The 18,582-nt window shown below is 41.7% G+C and overlaps 1 protein-coding gene across 1 annotated transcript in view; it reads left to right on the top strand.

Moving 5' to 3' along the window:
* Positions 1–3,852: 3,852 nt before the first annotated feature.
* RPS6KC1 (ribosomal protein S6 kinase C1) overlaps positions 3,853–18,582 on the top strand; it is a gene marked incomplete at both ends in the record, with an annotated part of 84,128 nt that continues 69,398 nt past the window's right edge. The window contains 3 exons of the mRNA XM_079532456.1: positions 3,853–3,957; positions 8,656–8,691; positions 12,903–13,023. Coding sequence (XP_079388582.1) covers positions 3,853–3,957; positions 8,656–8,691; positions 12,903–13,023 — 262 coding nt within the window. The remainder of the gene's footprint in view (positions 3,958–8,655; positions 8,692–12,902; positions 13,024–18,582) is intronic.

Below are 18,582 nucleotides of genomic sequence, written 5' to 3'. Positions count from 1 at the left end.
GTAGTCCGAAGGCCGCCCTGCCGTTCCGCCGCCATCTTGGTTCCGGGAGGGCCGGCGCCAAGCCGCGCCGCCAGGTTGGGCCCAGGGCGGGGTGAGGCGGCAGGCGCCATCTTGGTTGTGGGCGGCCCGCCCTGCTGTGAGGAATTCGAGTGGGTGGGAGCTTGTGCGCCACCTTCGGCTCTCAGAGAAATGAAATGCTGCTGTTCTTACGTGCTAGGCATATTTTGGAGACAGAAAAGACACCCGTAGGCAGCAGCATCAACGGCAGTTATTTTCTGGAGCAGAGAGAATTTTCCCATAGCATGTAATTATTTTCTTTATTCTGATGTGCAGTAGCTGTGAGGACAGTTGTTTTTGTTTTTTTTTTTAAGGTAAGCCTTTAAGAAAAGAAACATATGTTGGTGAACACAGAAACTGTAAACAAAAAAATAGAAGTAAGAGATTAATTTAATCATACATTGAAAATCTTTTCACTTCTGTATTTTGTTATTATTTCTTACTTTGCCCCAAGTAAATTTTAATAACCCAGTAACACTTAATTACATGTAATCTCTTCTAATTATTATTTTGTATATCTAGGCTATACTACCTATGTAAAGAGAGATTCTTTGAAATAGGTACCCCCAAATACTGGTGTGTAACTAGCAGCCAAGTATTTCATGAATCATTTGAGCTTTGGAAACTCCCCAGTGATCTGAGGCTACTGGCTCACTGAGGAATGCTTTGATTGATTATGCTGAACATGAGAACAGCCATGGTGCTTCAGCAAAATGGTCCATTACTCAGTTTCCTGCCTGCTAGAAGGGGTTGGCAAAAGATGCCTCAAGATGTGCAGGGACCAAGCAAACTGCAGCTGAATGCTTTCCCTGCCTCTAGCTGCTTTGAGTGTAGTAGATTTCCTGAGCCTGATGCAGTTGTCTTTTCAGTAAATCTTAGTGGCTCTCTCCCCAAATACTTGAACTTGTGAACTTTTTCACAGAATCACAGAATCGTAGGAGTTGGAAGGGACTTCTGGGGATCATCTAGTCCATTCCTGCTGATAAAGCAGGTTTCCTACAGCAGGTCACACAGGAAGGCATCCAGGTGAGTTGTGGATATTTCCAGAGAAAAAGACACCTTCCCTGGGCAATTTGTTTCAGTGCTCTGTCCCCCTCGAAGTACAGAATTTTTCCCTCATGTTTGTATAGAATGTCCTGAGTTCCAGTGTGTGCCCACAGCCCCTTGTCTTATTGTTGGGTACCACTGAAAAAAGCCTGGCCCCATCTACTTGACTTCTGCCATTTGTATATTTATAAGTGTTGATAAGGTCCCCTCTCCGTCTCCTCCAGACCAAACAGCCCCAGGTCTCTCAGCTTTTACTCATAAGGGAAATGCTCCAGGCCTTTAATCATCTTTGGTGCCCCCCACTGAACTCTCTAGAAGTTCCCTGTCTTTCTTGAACCGGTGAGCCCAGAACTCAGCACAGTGCTCCAGATGTGGCCTCAGCACATTTTATGTTATTTTTTTTAACGTGCTCCAGGATACCATTACCCTTCTTATTCACAAGAGCAAGCTGCTGGCTTTTTTTTTTTTTTTTTTTTAAATCAACAACATAATTTGAGAAAAGTTGTGCAAGGCTAGCTAGTATTCATCATGTGAAAACTTGTTTATCTATTTATCTAATTCCTACCAGCCTCTGGCTGTGTTGAAAGAGACATTAAGCAGTGTACTCCCATCCATCTTCTCCATACAACTCATGATTCTGTGGACCATTAACATATCCTTTTGTGTTATTTCTTCTTCCCTGCCAAATCCCCCCCAGACCGTTTTGTTGTTCTAAATGAAAAAAAAAAACAAAAAACAAAAAACTATTCAGCGTCTCTGATTATTTTTATTTTCCTCCTTCTGAGGTTTCCTTAGCTCTAGTATTTATATATTCTCTGACTATACAAAATATCTAAAGCTTAGTCCAGCCATAGAACTGTAGTGTTGCAACACATCCCTCTCTATCTACTGAACTCCTACTGCTGCTTCTCTGCTCCTCTTCCCACCAAACTAACTTTCGAATAAGGCAGATTTAAAATTGGTATGTTTTTCTCAGAAGGTACAGAGGAGTTAGCTTTTGAAATTATGTATGTCCTGCTATGTCATTCACTAGAGATTAATCAGTGATGCCTTCAGTACCACTGATTTCTGTTGGTACCATTAAAACCTCAGAACTTCCACATCTTATAAGATGTAATTAGTAAGGACCACATCATAAGCAAGTTCATATTGGAAGTGGTTGTTTAATCATGTTTTTGCACTGGAAGGTTGTATGAGCTGCATGTTATAAATACTCAGTATGCCATACTGAAAAACATTTCCTTGTTTCCTTGAGCAAGTGTGTCCTCTGGATTTATGCTACCGCCAATGCAATCGGAGCAGCTGCAAACTTTCCACAGCTAATATTACAGAAGATGAGAATAATAAAGTATCCTGAGGTCATTCTAACCCCTTCCTTTCAAATTTAAACAAAACCTTAGAGTTTGTATGTACGTTAAAATTACTCCAACCAGAAGATCTTGTATTGGAATTTTTCCTTTAATGAAACTTCAGCCACATTATCATTGGTATAAGAAATCATTCACTATCCAATGGATTTCGTTGCTTGTCTTTAGCTTTGGGACTTGGAAACTTACTTTGGAAGGATGGTGATCAATACCAATTTATCTCTGAAGTAATTCTTTTGATATTTACTTGCATGAGGTTGGATATACCACCTTGTCAAAGACATAAAAGACATGCTTCTCTCTAAAGATAAGTGGGTGTGGCAGGTGAGGTTCTATCCATGTCACCTTCTCTTCCTCATCTCTTAAGAAAGTGTCTACCCAAAGCAGGGTAGACCAGAAAGTTCTTAGAAAATAAAAGTATAAAGAATCTTCCTAGCAACTTGATAGAATCATAAAATCATTAAGGTTGGACAAGACCACTAAGATCATCTAGTCCAATGCCAACCCACCCCCGCCATGCCCAGTGACCACAACTCTCAGTGCCACATCTCCACGTTCCCCAAACGCCTCCAGGAACGGTGACTCCACCACCTCCCTGGGCAGCCTGTGCCACTGCCTCGCTGCTATTTCTGAGAAGAGATGTTTCCTAATATCCAACCTGAATGTCCCCTGATGTAACTTGAGGCCATTCCCTCTCATCCGTCACTGTAACCCAGGAGAAGAGGCTGAACCCACCTTGCCAGCACCTCCTTTCAGGCAGTTGTAGAGAGCAATGGAGTATCTCCTGAGCTTCCTCTACAATGTTCTCTCCATCAACTCCCCATAAGATCTGTGTTCCAGATCCTTTACAAATTCCTTGCCTTCTCTGGACGTGCTCGAGGGCCTCAATGTGTTTCTTGTAGTGAGGGACCAGTGATAGCTTGGAACGCCAAAGTAATCCAGATAGATCCAAGAGAAAGGGCGCTGTGAAAGTCACTTTCGGCCATTTCTGCCCTATGAGGTGTATATCCCCACACAGAATGACTCCTATTGGGATTGCACTGCTCAGAGCAGCAGCTGCGCGTGGATGCTACAACATTCCATTTGGAGGCACTGAGCACCTCCAACTCGATCTTGCTGATCTCTCCGGGCTTTCACAAGGAAATCTGCGGGCACGTGATCCGTCTTCAGTCAGATCGGTCCCGGGATGGGAACGTCCCGCTCCGTCGCGCCTCCTCCCCTGCCCGCGGAAGTCCGCACAACCTCCCTTACGCCCCTCGGGCGGGGCTCCCCGAGGCGGAGGGCGGGAGGGCGCGGCCGGGCCCGGCACCGCCCGGGTGGGGCGGGGCGTTCCGGGGCTCCGCTTCCGCCGCGGTCGGGGCCCGTTGCGGCGGCGGGCAGCATGCTGAGCCCGCGGGAGCGCGGCGGGGAGCTGGCCCGCTTCTACACGGTGACGGAGCCGCGGCGGCACCCCCGCGGGCACACCGTCTACAAGGTCACGGCGCGGGTGAGTCAGCGCCGCCCCGGGGCCGCGCCGCCACCGCCCGGGCCTCAGCCTCGGCCCGCTGCCCGCTCCCCGCTGCCCGGCGGCGGCCGCAGCCCTTCCTTTTGCCTTTCCCGGCCGGCTGGGGGGCCGCCGGGCCGGAATAGTTGTGCAGGGACCCCTGTCTGCAGGGCTGCGTGGACTCGGGCCTCTGCCCTGTGACGGTGCTGGATGCTTGTCGCCTCCATCTTCCCATTGAAGCCCAATAGGGAGAAGGAGTATGTAAATACGTGGAGAAAGCTGCGAGAGGAGTGGGAGTTCAGGTCACGGGTTGGTGGGTGTATTGAGACCACCAGGAAGGACAGGGTGTGTTCGGATGGCTGTGGTCGTGCGGGTGCTGTGGCTGTAGGTGTTCTGCCTGGGAAAACAATGTGTCTGCATGTATCCCCCTAACCTTGGCATTTTGTACCTGTCTTTATGCTGTAGCACTCAGGTTTTTTGAGCACGATCACATTGCATGAAATCATTTTATACAACTAAAAACCTATTTTTAATCTTATTTCCTGCCCCGCTCCCCCACCCCAAATGAGGGCTCCAAAAGTAGTGTCTCCTATTCTGATATGCTGGCACACAATGTCAGAGGCATATGTTGGTGGTACGGTAGCAGAGGGTGAACCTTTCCACCAGTATCCCATTACATTTTGTTGCCGTGTGACAGATGGCAGCAGAGGGGCACTCTGACAAAATGGTGTCTGACATGGGAGTGCATGAGGCAAAGGTATGGAATTTAATTCCTCCATATGGAAAAATTAGCACCCACTAATGGTCACCAACACTTGTTGAACGTTGATGGAGATTAAACAGTGGGTGTGAGCATGTGAGGCGGTGGGTGGCGTGTTTCAGAAGAGATGAAAACGATGTGAAAGACAAGCAACATTCTGGACAGCCATGCTTACGCAGGCTCTTGTTCATTGCTGGTGAATATACATAGTTAATGGTGTTGACTGAGTTGGAAAATAGTGGTTTGTAGCTGAGAATTTGCACTGTCAAAGAGTGTTGTTGTGTTCTTTGTTGTATTTTCTATGGAAATAAATTGTAGGCATTGCTTTGGGAGCAATCTACAGATGTGTATTAATGCAAACACAGATATGGGATGTGCTACATAGTTTTTAGTCAAATAAACTACTTTTTATTAAGAGCCAGATAAAGGTTGTGGGTTTTTTTTTTTTGTTTTTTGTTTTTTGTTTTTTTTCCCCTCAGAGATTTTAATCTGAAAGAGAAAGATTAGGTTGTGCGTGCAGTCATAGAGCCTCTGGATGAGGATTAAGGGGATGAATCGCAAAGCAGATGTTGTCATGGGTGTCTGCTATTGGCTGTCCCCTCCATGATGGTAGTACAGATGAGCTATTCTGTAGGCAGTTAGGGGGAATCGTAGCATCAGCTGAACTCATCCCTATGGGAAACTTCAACTGTTCAGACGCAAATTTCTGTGACAGCTGAGTCTAGGGAATTCCCAAAGCAAGTTGAAGATAATTTCCTGTCGCAAGAAATAAGTGAGACAGCTAAGGGGGAAAAGTGTCCTCCTAGAGCTGTTTGAGAACAGGGAAGGCCCTGTGGGAGAAATGTTTTGGCCACAGCACTTTTGCAGTGGTTATGTTCAAACGTTTTGGAGGGAAGAGAAGAAAGGTCAGCATTACCACTCTGGACTTCAGGAAAGGAAACCTTATCCTACCTGAGCTAGCAGTGTTCCCTGGGAATCAATTTTGGAAGGTTTGGGGGGATTCCATGCAAGCTGATCACTCTACAAGCACCACCTTTTAAAGTCCAGCAGTGGGCAGTCCTGCTATGCTGTAAGTCAAGCAAGTGGGGCAGCTCAAAGGGTTGCAGTGAATGGGGCTGGCTGGTGGCTGGTCACCTGGCTGCTGGTGTTCGACTAAGGAGAGCGATGGGTGCTACGCTGGGGGCAGAGTAATGGTGGACATAGTGCAGAGTGGGAGATATCAAAGTAAGTGATGTTTTGGTACTTGCAGACTTGTTCAGGAACAGGCTGTGGTTAACTAGCAAGAAATGACAGTGTGTCTCTGTGTCCTGTAAGTTGGAGCCATGCTGGTGGTGTTGTTTTTCCAGGAGATGCAGTTCAGAATTGGGGAGCATGCAGGCTGCCGTGGTTTTCCTGCAGAACAAGGAGTTGGTCAGCCTTTGATCTCTCCAAACTAAGCTGTTAACCAGAGATATTTCATTGCTGCGTTTGGATGTTGAAAGTCCTCGAAATACAAAATTATTTAATTTATGCAGCAAAGCATGTTCTGTATGAACAAATGTAGAAATACAAGTAGCATTTGTCTACCTCAGTGGGTCTCTATCTGGTAATCTATTATGTAGTACTTGAAGTGAGGATTTGAAGTGTTAGACATTGGACAAATGATTTAAAAATAATTCAGTGAACATATCTGCTGCAGTCCCTTTTTCTCCCCTCCTATTCCTCCCTCCTGTTCCTGCAGTGCTCTGGCTCCATGGTTGATATCACAGCACTACAGCTGTATTGGCTGAGCTGATGCTCAGCAGCTCTGGGGGACCAGCAGGAATAAAGTGGGGTGGGTCTTCCCCTTGCATTGAATCCCTTTCTGACAAACCCGGGGCACTAAGTGTGCTAGTGGAGATGCCTTTCAATGGTGCGTGAGTGAATCCTTTCTGAAACTACACTGAGGCCACGTATTTATAAAGTAGATTTAATAAGTTAACCATAAGCACAGAGAGAAGTATCAGGAAGTGATGATAGCAAGAGAATTGCTTATATGATATCTGAAAATGTAGGCTACTCATAAAAGTTCAGAAAATTGAGCAGATTACAGTTACTAATCAAAATTCAACTGAGTTGCATTGGCTATCTGCAGGAATGGGCTATTCTGAAATACGTAGCTCAAAGGTGAGGTATGAGATCCTTTTAGAGTTTCTCTTTGCAGATCATAATGCAGTAGTTATGCATTGCTCAGCTCACTGATGGGTATCACAATGATATTTTTAAAATAGATGGAAGTTGCTTGCATTAAAAATTTGCAGAAGGAGCCAATTGCATTGATCCTTGTGGGAGAACTATAAATGTGCATTGAAAACTTGGGGGTTAGTTTTTTTTGGCAAGTCTCTGGAGTGATTGTAGGTTTGGTTGAAGGGAAAGACCTCTTTTGGGGTTGACCTTCAGGAAAGGATATGAAGAACAAAGTAGGAAGATGCATTAATTATTACATACTGACTTAAAGTTGGCAGGACTGGTAGATGTAGAAGGCAATGTAACATTATAACAAGTGTGGAACAGGGCCTCTGGGTTTTATTCCAGATTCTTACTAACTGTCTGGTAATTACTCATCTCTCTGGGTCTCCTTCTGCCCATCTGGTAACTTTCCTAGCTGCCAGAACTGGTGTAAGACTTTAACTAAAGGTGAACTGCAAAGCCAAACAGCTGGTGCACACCCTTTGGTCTCCTTTTGACGCACAGCCGTACCTGTGGTACCTTCCTTCCTCAGCTCTACAGCTTCCCTACATCAAGTACGCCAGCTGCTGGAAAAGAAGGGTCGGAATTGTTCACAAATGGTACACAGGAACTGGCTGGTAGTGAATGAGGTAGCACAGCCACAAGGTTAAAGTTTGGTCAAGTTGCCAAATGTGACATTAGCCACAGATTTCCTTGGATTGAGGAAAAGCTGAGGAAAGGTTTGTCAGTGCAGGCTGTTACAAGGGACTGACAACTGAGTGATGCCCGAGGCCAGTGGGATGGTGTTCTATGCTGTGGAACATGAGTCATGTAACTGCTTTAACTTGCCCCTGTATGTCACCAGTTCACAGTGCTAATTGTTTTGGGGTGTGTCAGTGTGCGGATAGTCTGAGTTTGGGGTGAGAGTGCCCTGTTTATTTAACACTGGGCTAATTATTGTGCTAAATGGCTTTGGCTGAGTTATAATGAAGGATATACTGACTGACACAAGGTAATTGCAGTTACGAAATAAAGATACCTGGTTTCGATGTATTTGATTGTGTGGATGTGCTCTTACTGGTGTGACCAATACAGAACTTGGATTATGAAGGCTTTTGCTGTCAATGTTTATTTATGGAAAGAAATCCTGACAAAACACAGGCTTCTAGATGGTGTGCAGTCAAGCCTCATTTTCACTGCGGTTTTCCTCTGGACAAAGTCATTTATAATTAATTAGGGAAAGAGCGTTTAAGCAGAAACAAATACAGAAGGATGGAATTAGTTGCATGTGCACATTGATGGCTGTAAGTGAAGTGAAAATACTGTCTTAATGAATACAAAGCCTTACATTCACAGCAAGGCAGTGAGTGACTTGTATTACGCTAAGCATAGCCTTAATTAGCTCTGCTTAGTGGGAGTAATGTGACCCAAATATGAAATAATAGAAGAAGATGGGAAAGATGAGGGGGGTGCACTCTGTGCAGCTTTGTTCTGTGAGATGCCTTCTGTGCCATTTTGCCTGGAATGTCCGTCTTGATTTCTCATCCCAGCAACCATCTCTGCTGCTGGAACTCCCTACTGTGTTGTGTTTGGATATTAGACTTCTGTGAAACTAATGAAAACAGTTCTAAGTGCAAGGAGAAATATACAAGTGCCTGCCTTTTTCCAGGTTTTAATTTTCAGCAACAAATCACTGCGTGTTTCCATTTGGAATAGTAAAGCTGAGTGGTTAATGTTTTTGTTTTCCTTTTCAGATTGTTTCAAGAAAAAATCCAGAGGATGTCCAGGAGGTAACAGTTTAAACTTGTACAAATGTCTTTACGTATCACGTTATGCCTTTTGAAGTATCTTTGATGTAATTTAGCAATTTCTGTGTATTTTGTCGTCATAATTGTGCAAACTCTTTTTTTGTATGTTTCCATCCGTTTTTTGCTTTCATACTTGAAAACAGTCGCTGGTGTAACATGTTGCAATTCTGCCCTCAGTGATGAATGTGACTTGAAACAAAGTCTTAGGAAGTAAAGTGTCTTTTGATGACAAGAAGGCTTTGATAACTTTGCAAGCTCTTTTCTCAGGGCTGGAATTGGCAAATTGATGGTTACTTAACTCCTACTGGTAAAATTAGAGATCAGTCCGCAATCCAAGTCTTAGGTCTCAGCTGTAGGTATTATAGTCCTCTTTAACCAATACTTCATGGAAAAGCCTACATCATTACTGGCTATTAGTGAGCAGGGAAAATGGAGGCACGTGGGAGTAATTGAGGGAGATCAGACTACAAGTCATATATTATGCGTCTCCCTTTGAGGATCCTTAAGTATTTTCCCATGATGTACTTTGATAAAACTTTTGAATTGCTTGCTCTTTGCCTCTTCCAAAAAGGCTCTGAATAAGCCTTGTATCACTTTAATGCCTTGGAAAATCTATTTTTTGTTTCCTTCTTGATTTCTTCTAGACTAATGACTTGATATTGCTGATACTATTATGATGTACATGCAGTATCTTCCTTCAAAAGCACAACCTTATGGCTTTTCAGACATTGAGTAACATGCATATGTTGAATTTCTGGTGCAGTCTCTTACCACAGTTGAGGAGAACCTGGATAGTTGATGAAAGAAGAGCCCATAGATGAATTCATTGCATCTGTATGGTCAGACATGAGTTACTGATTAGTGGCTTGGCAGAGGTGAGACTTGCCTGCTACACCCAATACCCTTTTGTTGCATCTTTCTTTGAATTCTTGAGGATGAGACAAGCATGAGCATTCATGCTTCTGGCTTTTTTTTTTTTTTTCTTAAGCTATAGAAGGTTAAAATAGTCTATCAGAATCAGAGTGATCATGGAGCTAGTGGTAGACCTGTGTGACTGTAGCTTGTAGCTCAGTCTCCTCTTCCAGAGAGACTCCTGAGTTGAGCCTACAAGTGTGCACCCTCTGCCAGTACATTGATCTTCATCTGTGGGAGAAACACTTTATAGCAGCTGTTGATGAGCTGTTCATCAGTAAAATACATTGAGTGTCTTTCAGCTAGTGTACTGCATGAATATATTTTAAATAATTTTGAAAAAAACAGCAAAACCATATCCTTCAGTCCTTGCTTTACTTTATAGATGCAGGCTAGCCTTGCAGGATTCCACATACTCTAGTCAACATGGGAACATAAATGTGCCATGAACTAGTTGATAATTTTTCCACTTTGTACTATATCAAAGTAATTACTTTGCATGTGATAGTGTGGTAGTGTGATGCAGTTTTGTTATAAGCAAGCATCTGAAAGTTCCTAGTTACTAAAAGCAAGACTGCAGACTGTAGTTGCTAGAATTATAGTGGGAAAACAACATACATTGGGAGCTTTGCTGTTGTAGTGATCTCCTGTGAAGTGAAAGACCTGTGGGCAGTGTTTGAAAGAAAAAAAGAAAAGATGCTTCTAATCTGCTCCTGCTGAAAATAAATTATCTCAGTTTTCTGGAATACTTGTTTAGAAATCCAACAGACAGAATTTTGTATATTCAGCATCCCTGTGCACCCGCTTCCCACTTGGCCATGCCTGCCTACATTTTCAGAAGTCTTTTAATGGCATTGCTGTGATGCTAATAAATGAGTAACATATGTGCAGCTGTATGTAAGGCCATGTACAGTCATCTCAATTCTGCTTTCTGTCAGCTCTTCTAACTGCACTTTGGAATACCTTTAGTGCTCAGTCTGTCCCACTGCAGCCAACTAGAGTTCAGGATGTCTCACCTGTTATTGCTGGGACAGGAAGGAAGGTAACTTTGTAAGGGATTTCTTCTAGAAGAATGACGTTAATGCAAAATTGTATGTGGAGGAGTTAACAGATACTGAAGGGCTTGTGGCATTCATTTCAGTTTCCTTGCTTCTGTGTGTTGATGATGGCAACATGGCATATGAAGTCATTCTAGTTAGGGCAGTCCATGGTTGATTTTCTTTTTTTTCATCCATAATTTGCTGAGGAGAAAGGGTTTTTTTTTTTGTGGAAGGCAGAGATCAGATGAGTTAATAGAGATACAGTGGCTCTAGCTATGATGAGCACACACATTATTCCCTTACAAGTCTAATTCCTGTTTTATGATATACTTGGTGTGCTTTGTTGGGCCTCAAAGTATAACACGTCCTTCCTCCAAATCTAATTTCTGAAGAGTATATTACAGTGGGAGCTTTGCTAACTTTGCTGAGCTGTGTGCATGCAAAGGCATGATTTCCATGAGCTTGTGAAAGAGTTTAGGATGACCTTCACTCATTTGCTTTACAGGCCTTTTATGTTTTCTCCTCCTGGCTACTGGGAGAACGAACGCAGCAGCAAAAAATAATACTCCGTAGTGGAACAGAATTTAATGCTCTTAATTTTTGGCAACATTTCTCAGCATCTCCAAATACTGACTATATTGCAGCTTGATGTTTTGTGACTTTGCTTTCTTAAGAAACTCAATAAGTGCTGATCACCCACTTTCTGGATATTGGATTAAATGGAAGTACAGCAGTAGAGAATTATTGTTTCTGGAAGTCAAATCACTAGTGAACTTTTTTGAGAGATTCTGTTTTTAATTGCCTTGCCTGTTGAACTCCATCAAATACTAATTGCAGCTGAGTTCTGGATGCATGTGTGTGGTAGGTAGGTGGGGCTGAGTCAGGACAGCTACTTTACACATAATTAAATTGATGAGGTGAATAGAGTGTTGCCATGGTAAAGCTTTACATATACACTCCTAACGGTCCTATTGCCTTAAATCTGCACTGTTCTGTAGGTATGACTTGCATCCACTGACAATTGGAAGGCCTCTGACCTGGTGCTTAAAAAGAAAAAAAGAATTACTCTAAAATCAAACCTTTTACTTCTCTCTAAATCTGATCTCCTTGAGAAAAGTAAATTTTTTTCAATTACGATTGCTCGTGAGAATGCAACTGGTTAAACCATAAATATATGGAATATTTAAAATGGCGTTTAGTTGTGTTCACTTGATTGAGACTTGTGACTGAAGGAACACTGGAATCAACTTATGCATTTATTACACCCTCTTTATTTTTCTTTGTTCTATACTAGTCTCTTTGCATTAGTGTTGAGTTTTATTACCATGGCTTAATGAGTTTAGCGAAAAATGCCTTTGTTCTTTTTCTTAATTTATTTTCCTAAATCTTAGGAAACGAGTTACCAAACTCATTAGCAGTCAAATGCAAATTCTGTTGCTTGATTTTTCTCCTGATCTGATTTTCCTACTGGGTTTCCTTCTTTCTCAAATGGCAGGATACAAAGAATGGGATGGAAGAAGGATAATGCAGATACCTGGCTGCAAGATGGCTGCTTCTTTCTGAAAAGGGCAGATCAGGAAAATCCATTGTAATGAATGCTGTCCTTGCATTTCTGAAGTCTAGAGTACAAAAAGAATTGTTCAATTTTTTTACCATGATTATTAGTAATAAAAAATTTGGACTTGCATTTGCACACGGTCAGCGTTTTATGTAGATGCATAAATTATCAGCTAGTTTGTAGTCCTTGGTGCTTAATGCTCTGTCCATAAAAAATCCTCTGTCTATAAGATTCCGTAAGAATCCTTTACTTGTACTGTACTGATTTATTTTTCCTGGTTTTTTCTTGTTGTTGTCTCTTCCCGATACCTGCGCCAAGCACAGCATGCTGTTGAGTTTTGGACAGTAAAATGCTCCCATTTAGCTTTTTTTTTTTTTCCTTCTCTTAGTGGCTCCTTGTGTAACTGGTCTGCATCGTGGCTGAAACATTGCTGCTTTCACCCTCTGTGTCCTTTTTTCACCTTTTTCTTAATGTTTAGTCTGTACGCTGCAGTCTTGTTAGCCAAAATGGGGTTGGGGGCAGGTACCTAATCACTATTTTTTATGATTGTTACGTTTGTCAGTTCAGATGGTATATTTTTGCTAAATGTGTTTGCTGAAGGTAGTGATCTGATTTGCTTGAAAATGTATTTGTGCTTTGAACAACAACCCTACTAATACTCCCCACCTCTTTCTGTGCTTCAGATAGTCGTTTGGAAGAGATACAGCGACTTTAAGAAGCTGCACAAAGATCTCTGGCAAATTCATAAGAACCTCTGCAGGCATACAGAACTCTTTCCACCTTTTGCCAAAGCAATAGTGTTTGGTAAGCATGGTTTCTTCCTGAATTGCTGAAATGTATTGATAACTCAGAATCCATGAGTACATTTTGTTTTGCAGCTGCGTGGAGAAGTCTTTCCTATGTGCTTTTGAGCTCAGTGTTTTTGGTTTGTTGTGAAAGTCTTACCTATAGGTGAGACTGCTTTCACAATTTGGTATTTTCATTATTATTTTTAAATGGAATTACTTATGTGCTTGTGCATTTTAGAAAAATAAGCACTTATGTTTGTTGATGTAATATGTTCTATAAAAGTCTCTTACAGTGAGGGTGGTGAGGCACTGGAACAGATTACCTCGAGATGAGGCTGATGCCCTGTCCCTGGAGACTTTCAAGGCGAGGCTGGATAAGGCCCTGAGCAACCTGATCTAGCTGTGGTGTCCCTGTTCAGTGCAGGGGAGTTGGACTAGATGGCCTTTAAAGGCCCCTTCCAACTCTAAGGATTCTTTATCTGTTAAACATTAGTTCCCTGTTTTCAGGAGCACGTTGTTTGTATTAGCTTTGTGAACAGTGCTTGAACAATGTACAAGACTATCATATATAAACTGTTTATTGATGAGTTACAGAGAAGTACAATGTTGGAGAAAATATATGTTATATTTAATTATAACTATCAGTTGTATACTCCTTTGAGGTCAGTATTACATAAAGCTATTAATTATACATAAGAGGGCTGTGACTCTACATGAGAAATATGTGACAAAAGCTACTTAGCCAAAAAGGGTTTTATCGTAATCCAGATGGAAATCATCAAGAGTAGCCATAGATGGATTTTCACTGAAGCAGTATGGCTCTGTATAGAACTCCATACAGAACCAATTGCACTGTCAGCTACTAAAGAAAAAAACATTCTGTGCCTCTCAAGGAAAAACAAACCAACCAACCAACCAAAAAGGCCATCCAATCCTCCCGAGTGTTAAGGCTCAAAATAACTTGAACATTAAAATGTAATATCCTGTTGTGTAACATTGTATTTTGAACCTTATCTTGCTGGATGTGCAATATCTTGAGCTTTAAGCCTTTTTGTTGTGTAGTGTATCGTATTGTATTTTTAACAAGTTGTGTGCCTCCTGTGCATGTTGCACTTCTCACAGCATTTTTCATATTTTTTTTCCTTGGAATTTAATGTTTGTGTGTTCACTGTTTTTCAAGTTTCATGGCATGCCTCTTGTGTACAGTTTTGCACATTTTCTCCATTTTTTGGCATCTATGTGTGTGGTTTTTTGTGCATCTTTGGATGTGGTGCATTTCTCAGCTGGGTGGGCCTTAGGTGTGCTCTTTTTTTGTGTTTATTTTTCACATGTCTTTTTAAGCAGCCAACGTGCAGGTGCTGCATGTTTCCACATTTTCCTCATGCACTGTTTGTAGGCATGCATGTGGCATAAGCTTTTGCACATTTTTTCCTTGTCCCTTGCTAGTGTGTTTCAGCGTCTAGCATGCATTTGACATTTTTACCATTCACTGCTCATCTTTTCACATGTACTATGTTTTGATGTGCATCTAGTGTGTGTTTTTGCTTGTTTTTTTCCATGTATGGCATTTTTGCATGCATTTAACACTTTTTTTCCCCTTTCTTGCACCTTGCTGTTCTTTGCATACTTTATCTACATTGTTTATTCTTTTTATATTGCACCGTGTTTTTTATTGGTGCATTTTTTGTTTTAAATTATGATTTCTTGGGGTAAGCGTGAAAAGAAAATAACAAAAAGCCCCAACCCCCTGTGACTTTGAGATAGGCAGACCTGCCAGTTCACGGAGTGCCATAGCAGAGGCGGTTCAGTCACCCTTCATTCAGCAGTGCTGTTGTGCAGCTCTGGGCTGTGGCACTGTAGCAGTATTTGCTGGCGGCCCTCTTTTTCCTCCAGTGTCAGAGAAACAGTAGGAAACTCCCGTGGAGACAAAACCTCCCACCTTCAAAGCACAACTTTTCCCTTAGTTTCAGGACCAAATTCTGCCAGGAGCAGAGTTTTTGCTACCTAGTGCTACCATGCTTATTCTTGTTCACTGTGCTGCATGTAGGGATGGTGCTGGAATGTTTTAAAGAATATATGAACATAAACAAGTGGAAGTGGGCTTGCAGGCTGTGTGCAAACTACTGTCGGAGAGGCACTGACTTAGCCTGCTATTGTTAGAAATGTTCAAGTGATGGGCAAGGAGGCTGAGCTCTGGTGTAGACTTCATGGGTCTCTGTGCAGAGCTGTGTAAAATTCCTAGTTTGTCTTTCACAACAGGTACATTACACTCAGCTCTTGCGTCTTTTTTTGGCTTATTTAAGAAGTTGGAAGAGGAGTAAGCTTCACTGTTCTGTCAGAACTTGTGCACTGATGTTTAAAAAGAGAGTGCCGTATTAGTTTCATCTTCAGATTATTTTTATGTCTCATTTACAAACTAGAACTACTTGCTGGACAAGTTATTCACAGAGCCAACATTTGCAATCTGTAATGTAATGTTAGGTAGAAGATACGGTATCTATTCACAAGGGAGGGGGAAGAGAAATTAAAATGGAGGTTGAAAAGAGTGCAAACTTCTAATTACTTCTAAAGTAATTTAATTGTCAGAAATACAGATTTGGGAGCTGTTACTGTCTATAAACATGGGACAAATAGAACTAAATCCCTTTAAAATCTTTCTTTTGTATGGAACAAACAAATGTAACTGCAGCATACATTCAAAGAGAGGGAAATCTACAGAAGGACTCAGTGTAGTTGTTGACAAAACGCTCTTTGAAGTTAAAAACCAAACTAAGCAAAACTCAGTTTGAATGAAAAATACAGGAAAGAAAAAATGAAGTAAAAACAAGTTCATAGATAGCAGAAATGTCCTATTTTTTCCAATTTAAGATTTATCTTCATTTAAAACATAAAATTTTACAACAGCTCATTCCATGCTTCTTCTACTTCGTAATAGGTGCTGTGTGTCTTATTGCCCCCTAAAGCATGTATCTTCAGTCCTAGTGCTTTTTGTATTAGGGAAACGTGTAGCCTTTGTGGATGCTGAGTTTTTGACAAACTTCTTTTCAGTCTTGTTCAGTTAAAGGTGAGCTGCGAAGCACACCTCTGTTAAAAGCTTCCCTTTTCAGGCTGCTTTATCGAAGCATTTCTGAAACGTTTTTTCACTGTGGTGACGTTTTATTTGTTGCAGTTTTTAAATTAGTTATTTATAAGCATTGCCAATAGTTGCCAATGGCATAGTTTCATTTTTTTTTTTTTAAATGCACATACTTTAAGTAACGGTTCGTGTTGTTTTGTGGAGAGTATACTTTACAAGTGGGCACTGTTGAATCAGGCAGTTGAGCTTATTTGTTCTGAAAGTGTTAAACCTCAGCAGAACCTCAAGTGTAGCATTCGGAGTTTCAGGAGCTGATGTGGAGTACTGGGAAGGATTTAGAAATGGATCAGCCACACTGTGCTGTTGTATTTGGGATAACTGAAGATGTGTCACACCTGCAGAATTGAGCTGCCTTGCACATTCTGCAGCACAGCTTTTGAAAATTATGATCTGCAAGTGTGTGGTTTTTTTAAGCTGCTCGCTTCCAAATATGAAACTTGGTATGGGTGAGGGAAAAATAAATCCAGTGAAGGATAGAAAAAGTAGAATGAACTTTTCCACCCGTGTTATGGGTGATCATTCAGACCATTCAGACCAAGCTCAGGTAATGATACCAAATGAAGGAACCTGTTTAAGGATTAGGTGTCATGTGTGGTCTGAAGTGTTGTGAGAAACTGCACTGTGAGCAGAAACTTTGGTAGGTACTTTGTTTTTCAGATCTGCTCCAGAAACAGAATGGTGAAGTCTTTTAACAGAAATTTACATTTGATTTCCATGCTCATAGGAAATTCCGAAAGCATCACTTGCTGGAGGAGCAGCCCAATGATGTTAATGCATTTGTTGTACGATGAAACTGAGCTTGAGATTTCCTAAAATTCTGGAAAGCTATGATCTCTGTCATGAAGTTTTCATTTGTCTAAGAGACGTGAAGAGCAGTGGAAATTACATTGACATAGGTGCAGGAAGATATCATTTAGACTGTGTCTGAAGAGTCAAATGAGGTATCTGAGTACTTCTGAAAGTCTTACTGAGAATGGAGAGACCAGCCAAAGCACAATAGGAAAAACAGGAAAAACAGGAAAACAGGAGCAACAGGAAAACTAGGGGAGTGGGAAGGAGTTCAGTAAGGGTGTCTGGGCATGGAACTGCTGCAAAGATGACAGTCTGTGAACAAACCAGTGCCAAATAATATTTTTCCATCCCAAGAAGTCCTGTAATTCTGGAACTGGTTGTCCTGTTAGTGTATTGTGGTGCTGATGAGCCAGGAAATGTGACAGTGACTTTAATGTTTCAGCGGCTTTATTCCAACATACATCTTCGTGAATTTTGTTCTTGCTCAGCTCCCTAAGAAAATAAGGCTTACATAATTGCACTGTCAGAAAGTCAAATCCCTTGCTCATGTGGATCAGCTGAATTTGAGAGATGAGGTGCCTAATGATGTTTCTGTGAAGTGTGTGAAACAGCATCCCAGTGAGTTGTGTGCCCACGTTGTGTCTTCCTAAGGGAAGGAGGAGCCAGCTGCTGCCTGTTGGACTTGCACATGAGCATGAGCATGTTCAGCCTGTAGGCCTGAGTGCATGTTGCCTGTGCCTGATGGAAGCTTGGAGAAGGTGAGGAGGAAGAAAATCACTTCTTGACTGTTTTGATGAAGGCCTATAATGGAGAGAGAAGGATCCCTGGGAAACCAGGAATGGTGTCTTACAGAATCACTTTTTTGTGCAGATTGTACATTTCTGACTTTGTTAGCTGCTAATTTCTTTGTAATCAATTTTCTGATGCATTGCATTAGCATCTGTGTTACTTTGTAGATTAATTATTTCATGCTGTTACGCTTTATTGAGGGAAATTATTTTTTCATGATATCCTGTTTTGCTTGGCGTGAGGCAAAAACCATAATGCTCCTACAGTGTTGCTCTGAAGGCCTCTGAAGTTTGATGAGCAGTTTGATATGGCCTGATTTCAGCATTGCCACTGAATGTGATAGCATTGCCTTTGCCTTCTTTCTGCTTACTTGTTGCCCACTCTTTTATATGTCTGCTAATGTTTGTACAGCTGAATGGCCGGGGTGAACAAATCATGGGGCTGATCCAGCTGAAAATTAGCCCAGCAATGTCTTTTCTTTCTTTTCGTGGAAAAAATAATCCCCAAAAGCTGTGTTTGTGATCTTCTGAGTATGTACATGTCTTTCTAGTTTTATTTTCTTTTTTCTGTTACCACATGGGCAGGAGCTATTTACTTGAAGAATTTCTAGAAAGAGTCCTGCTTTGATATTTTCTTCTGGGATTTTTTTTTTTTTTTGCTTGTTCTGAGTATAAATGAATTTTGCTTTTGTATTCAATGCATCTTTTGTCCTCTTCAAAGGTTAATGCCACAGAGCTGTTATAGGTGGCTCTTATTTTTATGGTCATGCTGTTATAGCAATACTATTTCTTGAACTTGTCTTCCCAGTCCTTTTTTTTCCCTCTGTATAGCTGTTTCAACTATCTTTTCTATTCTCCT

Source organism: Tetrao urogallus, assembly GCF_951394365.1.
Source record: "Tetrao urogallus genome assembly, chromosome: 2".
Taxonomy (NCBI): Eukaryota; Metazoa; Chordata; class Aves; order Galliformes; family Phasianidae; genus Tetrao; species Tetrao urogallus.
This window is presented reverse-complemented; position numbering and strand designations above follow the sequence as displayed.